This window comes from Abrus precatorius, unplaced genomic scaffold, assembly GCF_003935025.1.
Source record: "Abrus precatorius isolate BTA unplaced genomic scaffold, Abrus_2018 Scaffold10, whole genome shotgun sequence".
Lineage (NCBI taxonomy): Eukaryota > Viridiplantae > Streptophyta > Magnoliopsida > Fabales > Fabaceae > Abrus > Abrus precatorius.
In genome coordinates this window covers 22,897,881-22,910,778 of record NW_020874292.1, presented here as the reverse complement: position 1 = coordinate 22,910,778, position 12,898 = coordinate 22,897,881, and the positions used below count along the sequence as shown (strand labels likewise).

Here is a 12,898-nt window from a genome sequence, read left to right as displayed (position 1 = left end):
TTGAAGCATGTTGACTAAGTTGCTAAACGACAAAACATATATCAAGCCTAGTATTTGTCAAATATAACAGTCTCTCAATCAACCAGCGAAGTGAAGACAAGTCATGATAAGGGGAGCCTTGATCATTGTACAATTTGCAAGTAGGATCCATAAGTGTGGAACATAACTTAGCAACCAATAAGCCAATGTCTGAAAGTAAGTCTAATGTGGTACTTCCTCTAAATGATACAAATCTCAACCTTGCTTCATAAGAGAGAATAGAAGAGAGAGGGTAAAGAGAAGTGTTTCATGTACCTTGAAGAAAATCAGTTTTACTAATAGTAAAAAGACTACAATGATAATCTCCAAGATATTTTAGACCTTTGTCCTTTTGAGTGTAAAAGAATGATCCATATAAATCAACTAAAGTCATTAATAGACGATTGTCGAGTCGTTATCAAAACAACTAAGTTTTCTAAAAATTTTGTAGTATAGAGTCAAATCTAGGTCGATTCACGGAGACACATTTTCAGTCAAATTCAATTTTAGATTTTCTTTTAAAAAAATGCAAATAAGGTTTTTAGAATTTTAAAAATTGCAATTAATCAAATTAAATTACAAACAGAATTAAAGTGAGTAAAAAATGAATTAAGAAATATCAATCCACAGAATATCAATTGCGTGTAACTCCGACTATCACAGTATCTAAAGATTTAAATCCACATTTGAATAATCACATAATTCAATTATTAATTCAATCGAATAACCTAATTGAATAAAGTTACAAATTAAATCAAATAATCATTTAACCTAATTCGCATTAATTATCAAATTAGAGCATCAATTGAGTTCTAATTTAAAATTTAACAACATAAAAGTTAATCACAATCGCAATAAATAATTCTAAGATTAGAGAGAAAAAGAGAACAAACTCGGAGCAATTACCTCAGAACTCAAGTCGGAATTACAGAATTTGGATTCCGTGGATTGAACGAGAAGTTTAGCCTTCCATCGAAATGCTTAACTCATGCAAGAATAAGAAAAGAACGATGAGAGTTCAAGAGAAAGTAAAAATAATGATTCTTATTTTGGCCATGTCTCAAAAGCTCAAAGTGTCTAATCTCTCTCTAACTTAGAACCTTATTAGTCTATTTATAGGATTTGATTAGGATAAATTAAGTGGCTAAAATGTGAGCTTCAATAATATCTAAAAGCCCAAATACAATTATTAAATAACAAGGGTCCAAATGCAATCCCGCAATAATATTCAGCAAATCTACCTCAACTTCAAAAAATTATAAGAAATAGAAAACAACTCCAAATCTAGCGATCCATATATGCATTTTGAAGCCCTGGATATTTAGAATCCAATGCAACTAGAATCAGCCAAAAATGATATCTTTAGAAAAAGTTATGGCCAAAAGAGTAGTCAAAAGTCAGAATAATCAAAAATTCAAAATAAAAGCATTTATTTGTAATAGGTCCAATTTATTCAAATAAGTAGAAAATGGTAAAAATTATAAAAATAAAGCATATGAAAAATGTTTATTAATTAAAATAAAATATTAAATGTAAACATAAAATATATTACATCAAATTCTCTCGCACTTAAGATTTTGCCCTCCTAGACAAATCACAAAATCAAACCATAGGGGACCTAAAACAAATTAGGCTATGTACAAAGCCCATCAAGTTCAAATATCATGGCTAGAATGGAAATCAATCATCATACTTCAAATTGACAAATGAACTTATCAAATCAAGTGAATGAATCATAAGAGATAGAATCCTTACACGATATACTCTCAATCACTTAAGTATATAAGGTAAAGTGTGTCACTCAAAATGCACAACATGAAACATGATCATCCATAAGCTTGCCCATTGCCTACTTCTCACACAAAAATTAAGAGAACTTTTCTAGGTTATAAAGGGGCATAGTGAAGGTGGAAATATTACAAAAGTAATCAAGTTAAAACCAAAGAGAATATAAGAACAATGGGGAATGAATCCAAAGAAAGTAAGCTTGAAAGTAAATCTTCTAAATAAAGATATAATGTAATACAATCCAAAAATAATCCTCTTTTACTTTTGCTAGCCATCCAATGTTTCTTTTCCTTTTTATTGTTTACTTTTTCTTTTTCTTTATTTCTCCTTCTCTTCTTCTTCTTTCTTCTTTTTATTGCTTACTTTTTCTTTTTCTTTATTTCTCCCCCACACTTATTTCTATGACTATTCCCAAAAAAATTCCAAAGTTCTTGTATCTCCTAAGGTTGGGTCATTTTATTGTTTTACACCTTTAACTTGAAATGCGTTAAGATCACAAGAAATAGGACAATTAGGCTCAAGGAAGCTTAAACAATGGAAATAATGCAAGGTTGACTTTTTGGCTAGTAGCTTGCAAGAAGGAAATGATGCCTCTATCATATTAATGCAAGCATATGGAAATATAGTCTCAAAAAGGCTCAAGGCAAGTTCTAGTCTCATACAACCATGAGTACAATCACACAATGAAGGAAAGTAAAATGACATGATATTGTCATTTATATGACTCAAAACTTCACAAGGTATATATTCTATCCCAAATAATTAAACACACAAGATATCAAAGTCTACCTATCAAACCGAAGAATGATTCAATCAATCCATCAAAGCCTTGAAATAATCACTTAATTAGACTATGTACACCCCAAAAACATAATACTCCCCCCACTTAACAAATGTAGCATTTGGAATCACTCTTCAGCTTGGCAGTTTAAGCTTTGAAAAAGTATGTAGGAATCTCCTTGATAGCCAAATAATTCACCAAGTCTGCATACCAAGGATCATGTCCTCCAATGTGGTAAAACTGCTCATCTGAAAAAGTGTCTCTAATGGGGAGATCCTCCAGTGGCTGCTAAATTTTGCTCAAATGGTCTGCCATTAGGTTTTCTGCACCACATCTATCTTTGCTCTTAATGTCAAACTCTTGCAGAAGAAGCATCCAATGAATTAGTCTCAGTTTAGAACCTAACTTTTTAAGCAAGTACCTCAAAGCTGCATGATCAGAGAAAACAATTACTTTAGAACCAAGTAAATATGAACAAAATTTATCTAAAGCAAAAACAATGGCTAAAAGTTCTTTTTTTGTAGTGGTGTAGTTAGCTTGTGCTTTATCCAATGTCCGAGAAGCATAGGCTATGATGACATGGGGTTACTTCTCCACTTTTTGACCAAGGACAACACTAACTACAAAGTTCGAAGCATCACACATAAGCTCGAACTTAATCCTTTGAACAATATCTTTCACAAATCTTCTTCAAAATCTTTTCCTTGAGGTAAGGAGAGCTTTATCCCATCATTAGAACATAATGAATATTTGTGCTCATAAGAGTATTGTTGTGTATTTCTTTCCTGTAAATATATGTTTTGAATGATATTTAAGTGTTGTGAAAATTGGTGATGTATATTGATTGTCTTTGAGTGATTGTATGGTATTTCTATAATATATGTGATAAAGTTTTAGTCCGGAAGCGTTTTGAGTAAGCATGATCTTATAAGTGTCCATTACCAATCTCTAAAAATCATCTCTAACCACGTCCCAATAAAATTTATAAAAAATGGTTGGAACCCATCTGATTCATGGGCCTTGTAAGTGTCTATGGCAAAGATAGCACTTTGTACTTTATCCTTCAAGACAAGCTTCAAAGGAGCTATTTTACCCTCCTCTTAGAGTTTGGGAAAGGAAGATGATTGAATTGACCATTAGGAGAAGCACAAAATAAATTCTTGTAAAATTTTAAAACTTCCAAAATAATAATGTCATTATCAGTGCAATAAAAATATCCTTAGTTATAAAGATTCATGATCCTATTACAGTTTCGTCATACTATTGTTTGTTTATGAAATAAATTGAGTGTTATGATCTTTAAATTGGACCCATCTCTTTCAAGACTTTTGAAATCATAAAAGTTTTTCTTGAAGAAAAATCCCATTTAATTATTTTTGTAATTTACTCTCCAAATAATCTCCCATTCTAAAACTATGAGACAATTCTATTTGGATACCATATAGTCAAGAAAGAATGTGATTCTTACGTTAAAAAATATTCTCAAAGACTTTATTATTAAACTAAAGTGCAACATTCTGTGAGTATGATAAACTATCTACTAAAGAATAATTACCTTTATTCCAGGTATCTCACAAACTACAAAAGCAAAATCTCTAAATTACCTAGATTACCTAAAAACAAAAGGATGTTGAATGCACTTCTAAAACTCTCGAGAAAGGCACAAATGTAAAGGATGGTGGTCAAAATAGACATGACTGAGGATCTCTATGAAAGCATTAGGAAAAAAATGTTTCCACTCAACATCTACTAGTACTTAATCTAATATTTTTGAGATTTTTATGAAATTCATTAAACTTCTTTCTATACCAAGTAATATGTGGTCCTTGAGATCTTGAGTTTAGAAAGGTTACATTCATGCATTATAGCAGAAAAACAATTGGCTCAAGCTAAAGAAAAATCACCACCATAAATCTCATTAGAAAAAAAAATGTCATTAGTTACTAATCAAGAGATAAGGCACTTTAATAGAGCCTCAATTTTGAGAAAGATAAGTTAAGAATTTATCTCTAACATAACAAATATGGTTGGCATAAACTGCACTAAAAAATATAGCTTCCATTTTAAATTATTAACTTTATTATTTATTTAATAAGAGAAAGAAAATTTAAAGAAAATAATGAAAAGTATATTTAGATTAATTACTAAAAATAATTATTATAAATATATCTTAACAATTTATAACATAAATAGATAAAGTAGCTAGATACTAGAGTTATAATATATTTTATTGATAAAATAATTTTGGATTAATTTAATTAATTAATAATTTAATAATTAAAAAATATTTAATAAAATACGCTTTAATTAATTAATAAAATAATCATCTAATAAACTAAAATTAAAATATACTAAATTTATATTGCATAAAATATAATATAATTTAGATATATAGGTCGTATTAATTTATAACAAATGATGATAATGAAGTTGCATATTATTATTATAAATTAATACTAATATTTTAATTTATCTATTTTTTTATTATTACAATACAAATTTGAAAAGATAATATAATTGGCTAATCATTGAATATAAAAAAAATATACAGAAATCTAAATCAAATTATATTCACCTTATACAAAAATAAAATAATTATAAAAATAAAAAATATTAATAAACAAATAAGATAAATAAATGATCAAATAAAATAATTTTAATAAAATTTTATGAAAATTATAGTAAGAATTTTAATTTTTAATGTTATTTTATCTATTAATAATATTTTAATTAGAGAAGATAAAATTTTACAAATTAAAAAATTAAAATTTTAAGAGACAAATATGAGAACAAAAATTAATGTTATATTTCTACTATTTTAATTTTTATAAATTATTAACATGATTATTTACAAAGATTAAAATTTATAATTTAAAAGAAAAAAACTAAAATTATTAACTAAATAAAAATCTAAAAAGATAAAGATATTCAAATAAAAATTAATGTAAAAATATATAGATCGATGCATCATTTTAAATTTTATAAGTTAATAAATTCTTTGATTATATATATATATATATATATATATATATATATATATATACTTTTCAACACTCATCTGTTTTTCTTATGATTTTTAATCTTTTTTGCTTTCTTTAAAATTTTTTCTCTCCCTTTTCTATTTTTTTACAATCTATTTTTTTTTTTAATTCTTCCTTTCAAATTTTTCCTTAATCTCTTAATGCTTTTATTTTTAATTTCATTTTTTCTCTTTCGTGATATTTTTTCCTCTGTTTTTTTTTCGCTCATGTATTCTCTTGGTTTTCTCTTCTTTTCTTTTCATTGATTTCTAGTCTTTTTTTTTTTTTATAAAGTTGGTATGTTTTATATTCATTTTAGGAAGTCAAATAAATATAATATCGTAACATTTGTTAAGAGTAATTTTTATTATTTTGAAAATAATTATTTTTTCCTTTGTTTTATAAAATATAATTAAACAATTCAATTAGAAAAATTAAATTCTTTCAAATATAAATTGACATGGTATTTGTATCATTAAATAAGATGACTCGTCACTTTTCCATTTTTTTATTTGGTGCAAATCATATGGCCCAATTAGATCGAAACATCTATTTTGGTTAGCAAGTAATGTTTTGTATGTAAATTCTATCATGGTTATTATGACTTGGTCCTTGAAAAATAACTCTACAAATTAAACTAGCTTATGATGGATGAACTCAAAATATATAGCTGTAAATAATTAAAATCACTTAAGTAGTTCTTCCGTTGGACTCAAGGTAGATTTAAAAAAGAATTTTATTAACTTTAATGTTAAGGTTAAATTTAAAGAGTTAAAAGTAATAAATTTTTATTGCATGAAATTATAAAGGTGTGATAAATATTTTTGAAGTATTTAAACTCAATTTTAAGAATTAAAAATAACATTTTTCTTAAAAAATATTCCTACGAGTAAGATTATTAAATATTAATCACTCGTTTTCCGTAAATAGTAAACAAAGCGTGGGGAACCGTTCTTTTGACTTGCTTACTCTCAATGTTCGCTCTCTTTGACCTTTGAAGCTTTCAAAATGTTGATAGTTCATGGGCTATGGTATGAACAGTGATAACTAATTGAGTTAATTTCAACAACAATGAGCCAAATTTACACACAACAACCCAAAATAAGGGCGTGAACGAGTCCATGAAGACGCTACAATTGTATTTGCTCCAAATTCTACTTGCAAGTAGACACTTTCTTCAGCTGTTTTCCGATATTTGCTCCAAATTCTAATCAAAATAGTTAACACAATGAATAATTGTATTTCCTAACTAACATTCTTGGCCTATTTAAATTTTTTATTGCCCATGACTTCACTTTTTTTTTTTTTAGAATAAAAGAGAAAATTGAAATCATATAAGGTTTAATGTTATTCTTGCTGGGGTTAGTATGCCCAGAGTTTATTTATACCCAACAAATGGCATTGGATGTCTTCAATTGTGTAAATCATACGTGCCTCAGTGAAATACTATCTTCAATTTTCGTAATAAATTGAGGTGTAATATGCCCAAAGGCGAAACATAAATTATGTTGAAACCAGAAATAGAAATAAATCATGCAGAAAACCTGTACAAAATGGCTTTCATCAAATAATAATTATTATCCATTTTAAGCTTCTAATTTTCTAAATGAACTCAAATTGAGATTAGCGTCACAAATATCTTGCGAAGTTATATAAATACGACTGTTTTAGTCTCTTAAAATATTTTTGTTAAGATTGACTTTTATAAATTTTAAAAATAATTACTATTACTACTTCGTGATGTGATATGATTTAAAAGTGTTAGGTGGTTTGTCATCTTAAAACAGTTGTTAACATAGTATGATTAATTGCATGTCACATCATTATAAAATGATAATAAAGATTGATTTTAAAAAAATTTAAATTTACAAGTTTTAAAATCAATAGTTCTTTTAGAATTAAAATTATATTTATAAAAATTAAAAGTATATTTAAATTTATATTTGTTTATGAATATCAAATTATAAACATAAAAGCACATAACAGTTTATATTACTTATTAAAATAGAGGATCAGGAAAAGTATTATTGCATTTTTAAAATCCATATGAGATACGGAATCAACGTTACCGCATTGAATTTCTTTTGGCAATGTAAGGTGTAAACTGAAATCAACGTGACTTGAAGAAGACTTGAATGCTCTCAACTTTCAAAATCAATGTTATTGAAAAGCATTTTCCATGTTCTTTTTCCGGAATTTGAATGATAGCCGGTAAAGCCTCAAAGTATGAGGAATTCAATACCAAAGTTTAGTTTATTGTTATTGTTATTATTATTATTTTACAATTCACTACTAAAGTTTGTTACTTTTACCTTGCTCTTTGTTTATACTCCAAGCATTCAATATACATCGTTAACATCTTAAATGATCAATTAAGTTTTAATAATTTTCTAGAATGTTATTCATATGTATGCATTATATCACAACTGATCCTGTTATTAAATTTTTAATTGATGGTTACGTTAATCTTTGAATTATTGATCCTGTAAATGTTTCAAGAAATGGTTATGAAGTTTTGTATCTAAATTGGTGTGGAAAAAAAGGCGCCAGAAGAAGAAGTTGAGTTTAGATTATTTTTTTATAAATATTTAAAATATATTTAGAAACTTATTTATAAATATTAATTTTAAATAATAAAATATTAAATAACATACCAATATATGACACGTTAGATGAAAATATTGAATTTACCTCTACGTATTTAGTTCAACACTTTATAGAAAGAAATTAATATAAAAATTAAATCTTAACTCTTAATATTTTATAAACTAAATTTTAAAAAAACATATAAAAATTTATTTAAAAAATATACTATATTCGTAGAAAACGTATTTAAGCCTTAAAAAAATGGTATGTATACACACAGTAGAAACAGTATATATAACTTCAATTTATCCTTGAAATATTTCATTAGCTTTTTATAAAATCGATTCATCTCACTATCCAACATACCATTTTAATGGCTTAATGGGATTAAATAATTTTATTATTAATAAAAAATCATTTTATTTTATTAAATAATATTAAACTAAATATATAATTTTTAAAAAATTGAAAAAAATTATAAAAAAAATTTAATCTTCAACTTAAGATTGATTATGATTATAATAATATTAAAATATAATTTATCTTAAAAGGAGAGATATCTTTAGTTTGATATAGTTGGTATGTCAAAATTTAAAAATAAAAAAATTAAAATTAAAATGAAGAAATAATATTTTTTTTGCTAATATGAAGAAATAATATTTAGAAATTATATAAATTAATTAAATAATTTAAATACTCATTGCAAAAAAATCCAAATAACGTAAAAACAATAAAATATTTTTATTCAAAGTCACTTTTATGAATAGCGTTGTTTAAGAATAAAAATTTAAATTTAATATATATAATTAAAAAGATTGTCTTGCAGTGATCTTAATTTTTTCTCTCACAAACAATCGATCCTTATATTATAAATATGAATTATCGTTCTTAAATAATAATATTTGTAGAACTATTTTTATGCTTATTAAATCACATGACTTGTCTTGTTTTAAATATTTATGATTTATTTTTAAATATAATTTTTTAATTCTAATTCAATTTAAATTTTAATATATTTATTAATTTAAATAAATTTAAGTACATAACACATGAAAAAATCGTAAGTTAAAGTATAGTGCAAACCAATTAGAAATGCTTACCTCTCTTTATATAATTTATAAGTTCTAATTATTAAAGAAGAATATTTTTTATATTAACGTTTTTATTCTATCATCTAACTTTTTATGTGTTAAATATTTATTTATAAACCTTAATTTAAAATTTATATTTGAAATTCTTTATGATTTATTTCTTAATTTTAAAGATATATCTTCAATTTAATTTTATCAAATATAATAAAATATTTATTATTAACAATTAAATTTTCTACATTTTAATATTCGTAAAGTTTATTAAATTTAAAAATTGATAATTTTTTTTTAATTTAATAATATCTGTAGAAAAAATTACTAGTTAAAGGTAATTCAAAGTATCCAAAAGCATAATCTTATATACGAACAGTAAGTTTGGGACATATCTAGAAAAGCATTAGAAAAACTATTAGGATATAAATTATTTCAAACCTCCTTTTCATAAGTATTTTTAGTTTATGATGAAAACTTTGACAAATTAAAAAGTTACTTCTATATACTAAATTTACATTTTTATATATTTATTACAATATGATAACTTTTATGCACTTACATTCTCACGTAAACCACGGCCGATTCAATTTTTGTGTTCATCTTTCAAAACTTCAAAATTAAATTAAATTAATACTTTTTCTTTAATAATTCTTCAGTTAAAATACATTTTTTTTTGTTTATTTATTACTTTTTATAAATATTCAAAATATTTCAATTAACATTAAACACTTTTTCTTATATTAAAAATTTAAGTTTTTATTCTTGAATATAAAAATATCTCTTATTGTATTTTTTTTCTCCATAAGATAAGCGACTTTATCATTATTTAGTTTTTATTTTTAAAAAAATTGTGCAATTTTTCTTAAATCTCAATTTTGTAAATGTTCATGCTAAAATTTCTTGGTATGTCTCAAATCTCAATTACTTATTCTTTCAAATTAATTATTTTCTATTTTATAAAAAAAAAAACTTCATTCTCCCTGAAATTTTAAATTTCTTGCATTTTGTATTTAAATTATATATATATATATATATATACATATATTATAATTTAAGTGTATTTTATTATTAACATTTCAAGATTCAAACAATACTCTATAGGACTTTAAATATAGCATATGCATATGTGTGGACGACTTGTTCCACTCAATATTGTTGCGTAAAGTTAAAATAATTAAAAACGTTAAACCAAATTTTCCACAAGATCAATGTATCCAAAGGGGGAATGTAAAGCCAAGCAGTCAAGTAGATACGAAAAGATAGAGAGGAAATTAGTACATTGCCATGATCAATTTGTTGTTGATCACAAAATCAAACCAGTATTTCTAATGAGTTTCAAACTTCAATAAATGTAAGTAACAATTGAGTCATACATCTTGATTTCTTAATTCCAAATGCTTGACCACAGTAGGGTTCAACTGCCAGTTAATTTCCGTTTAACGAATTGAATTGTCAGTCAGAAATAAAAGATGAACGTACGTACCGTTTTGAGATTGATATAGTTTAGAGCTCTTCTTAATTCATCTATTTCTCAAAGATGGAAAATTCCAACATTAATCAAATTCTTCTATACTCAACAGTATTGGAGGAGGGAAAATATTTATCCAGTGTAGTATCTACGCTATTATACGAAATCAGTGTAATTAGAAGAAAGCCATCCAAAGTTATAAGAAATTACTCTTTTAATTTTTCTAATATGAATATTTAGATAAGTTATCGAAATTTGAATATTACCATGGTTCGTTTTAACCTTTTTATTCACATACGTAGGTGGAATATCATGTCACTTATTAAACACTTTATTAATATCTAGTTATTTTTAACTATTTTAACATTGTGCAAGTTTGTATTAAAGAAAAACTATCATTATAAAAAAATATATTATTTCTCATATTTAGTGTTTTCAAATATGTAGTCTAAAAAGTACAACAATCAATAAAAGTTTCTTAAACAACTTAAATTATCAGTACAAGAAAACATAATAACATTTTAAAATATTTAAAACAATTGATTATATTTTATAAATCTTTATTATTGTGGAAGTTAACGAACAAAAAGTGCTAAATAATTTAAAGGGTTTTTGCTATGCATCACGAGAATGTTATATTCTACTAAAGCACAAAAACATAATATTTTTTATTTATATTTTATACACTAATTAAACACATAGTTAATGAGAATAAAAGAATTATGATATAATAATTTTTTTTCATTTCCGATGCAATAATTGTTCAATAAAATTTGGTACTTCTTAACCCATGCATGTGTTATACAAGATAGAAACTTTATATTCATTTTTATATTTATATTTATCCTCGATATAGCTAAAGAAGTATATTTCTCATTAGAGGTACCTCGAGGAAACAATCTATAAATTTCCCCCAAAGTTGCAGCAAAACAATGACCATGTCAGCGGTTTTGTGTTGCCTATTCCATGTAAAGATACACGGAAGTACCCAAAAAATAAACTATAGACACGTACTTACGTGTTTGAAGGATAAGTACAGTTCCAAATGTGGATTCAGGACGGTCAGAAAATTCAAACACTTTTACTCTTTTTGTTCTATGCGTTCTCCGTTCAAATACCCTGCATTTTCTTGAGTCCACCCTTTGCCCGGACTTCCCCCCATTAAAATAATTTAAACCAACGTTTAAAAAATTAGTTCTTTTAAGTTTCTCCAAAATTTACAACTATATATATCATTTCATAATGACCCATCTTTGTCCCTTAAATCTTGTTTTCTCTCCCTCCCCACCTTAAAAACACAACTATACAAGAAGAGAAACACCTCCGTAACATCACTGAAATAACACATATTTTCAAGTAGGAAACGAATAAGTCATTCATTGTAGAAACGCCAAAACAGATTAACGTAACTTACTTAGCTTGTTGAAGGAGCCATGCAGCGTTTGCCAGCAAAATTGTGCCGCAAAATCGCGCGCCCAGCATGCGACGTTTTCATAAATCATCGTGGGATTGACACAAAGAGAAGCGTTGCGGGGTTGTTGGACGATAGACTTACGAGGATGAGAATAAGGTGTTTCTTGGACAGCAAGAACATGAAACCTGGTGATAGGCTTTTTGATCATATTGATAGGGCCATTCTCGGTTGCAAGGTTGGTGTTGCTGTGTTCTCTCCGCGTTATTGTGACTCTTATTTCTGTCTTCACGAGCTCGCTCTTCTCATGGAGTCCAAGAAGAGGGTTGTCCCTATCTTCTACGACGTGAAACCTTCGCAGCTTCGGGTCAAGGACAATGGAACATGCCCCCCTCAGCAGCTTCAAAGGTTTAGTTTAGCACTTGAGGAAGCTAAACTCACTGTGGGATTAACCTTCGACTCTTTGAATGGGTATACATTTACATTTTCTCTCGCTTTCAATCTTTTTTATGTAATTTCTTATTGGTGGAGGCTTGTTAGTTATAATTAACATTTCATCTACCTAATTCACGGTAATTAAACACCATTAAGGTTGACGTAGGTTTTTATAGTAAAATTTTAATTTTGATGATATGGGTTTTCAGGGACTGGTCGGAGCTGCTGAGAAATGCTTCGGATGCGGTGATTGTGAACTTGCTGGAGGTGGAGGAAGAAGAGAAGCACATGAGAAAGCAACGTTGA

The 12,898-nt window shown here is 26.2% G+C and overlaps 1 protein-coding gene across 1 annotated transcript; it reads left to right on the top strand.

Moving 5' to 3' along the window:
- Nucleotides 1-11,678: 11,678 nt before the first annotated feature.
- On the top strand, nucleotides 11,679-12,898 carry LOC113852068 (TIR domain-containing protein-like). The gene is given in 4 exon segments (XM_027482325.1): nucleotides 11,679-11,693; nucleotides 12,175-12,228; nucleotides 12,231-12,628; nucleotides 12,802-12,898. Coding segments are annotated over 4 exon segments (564 nt in total).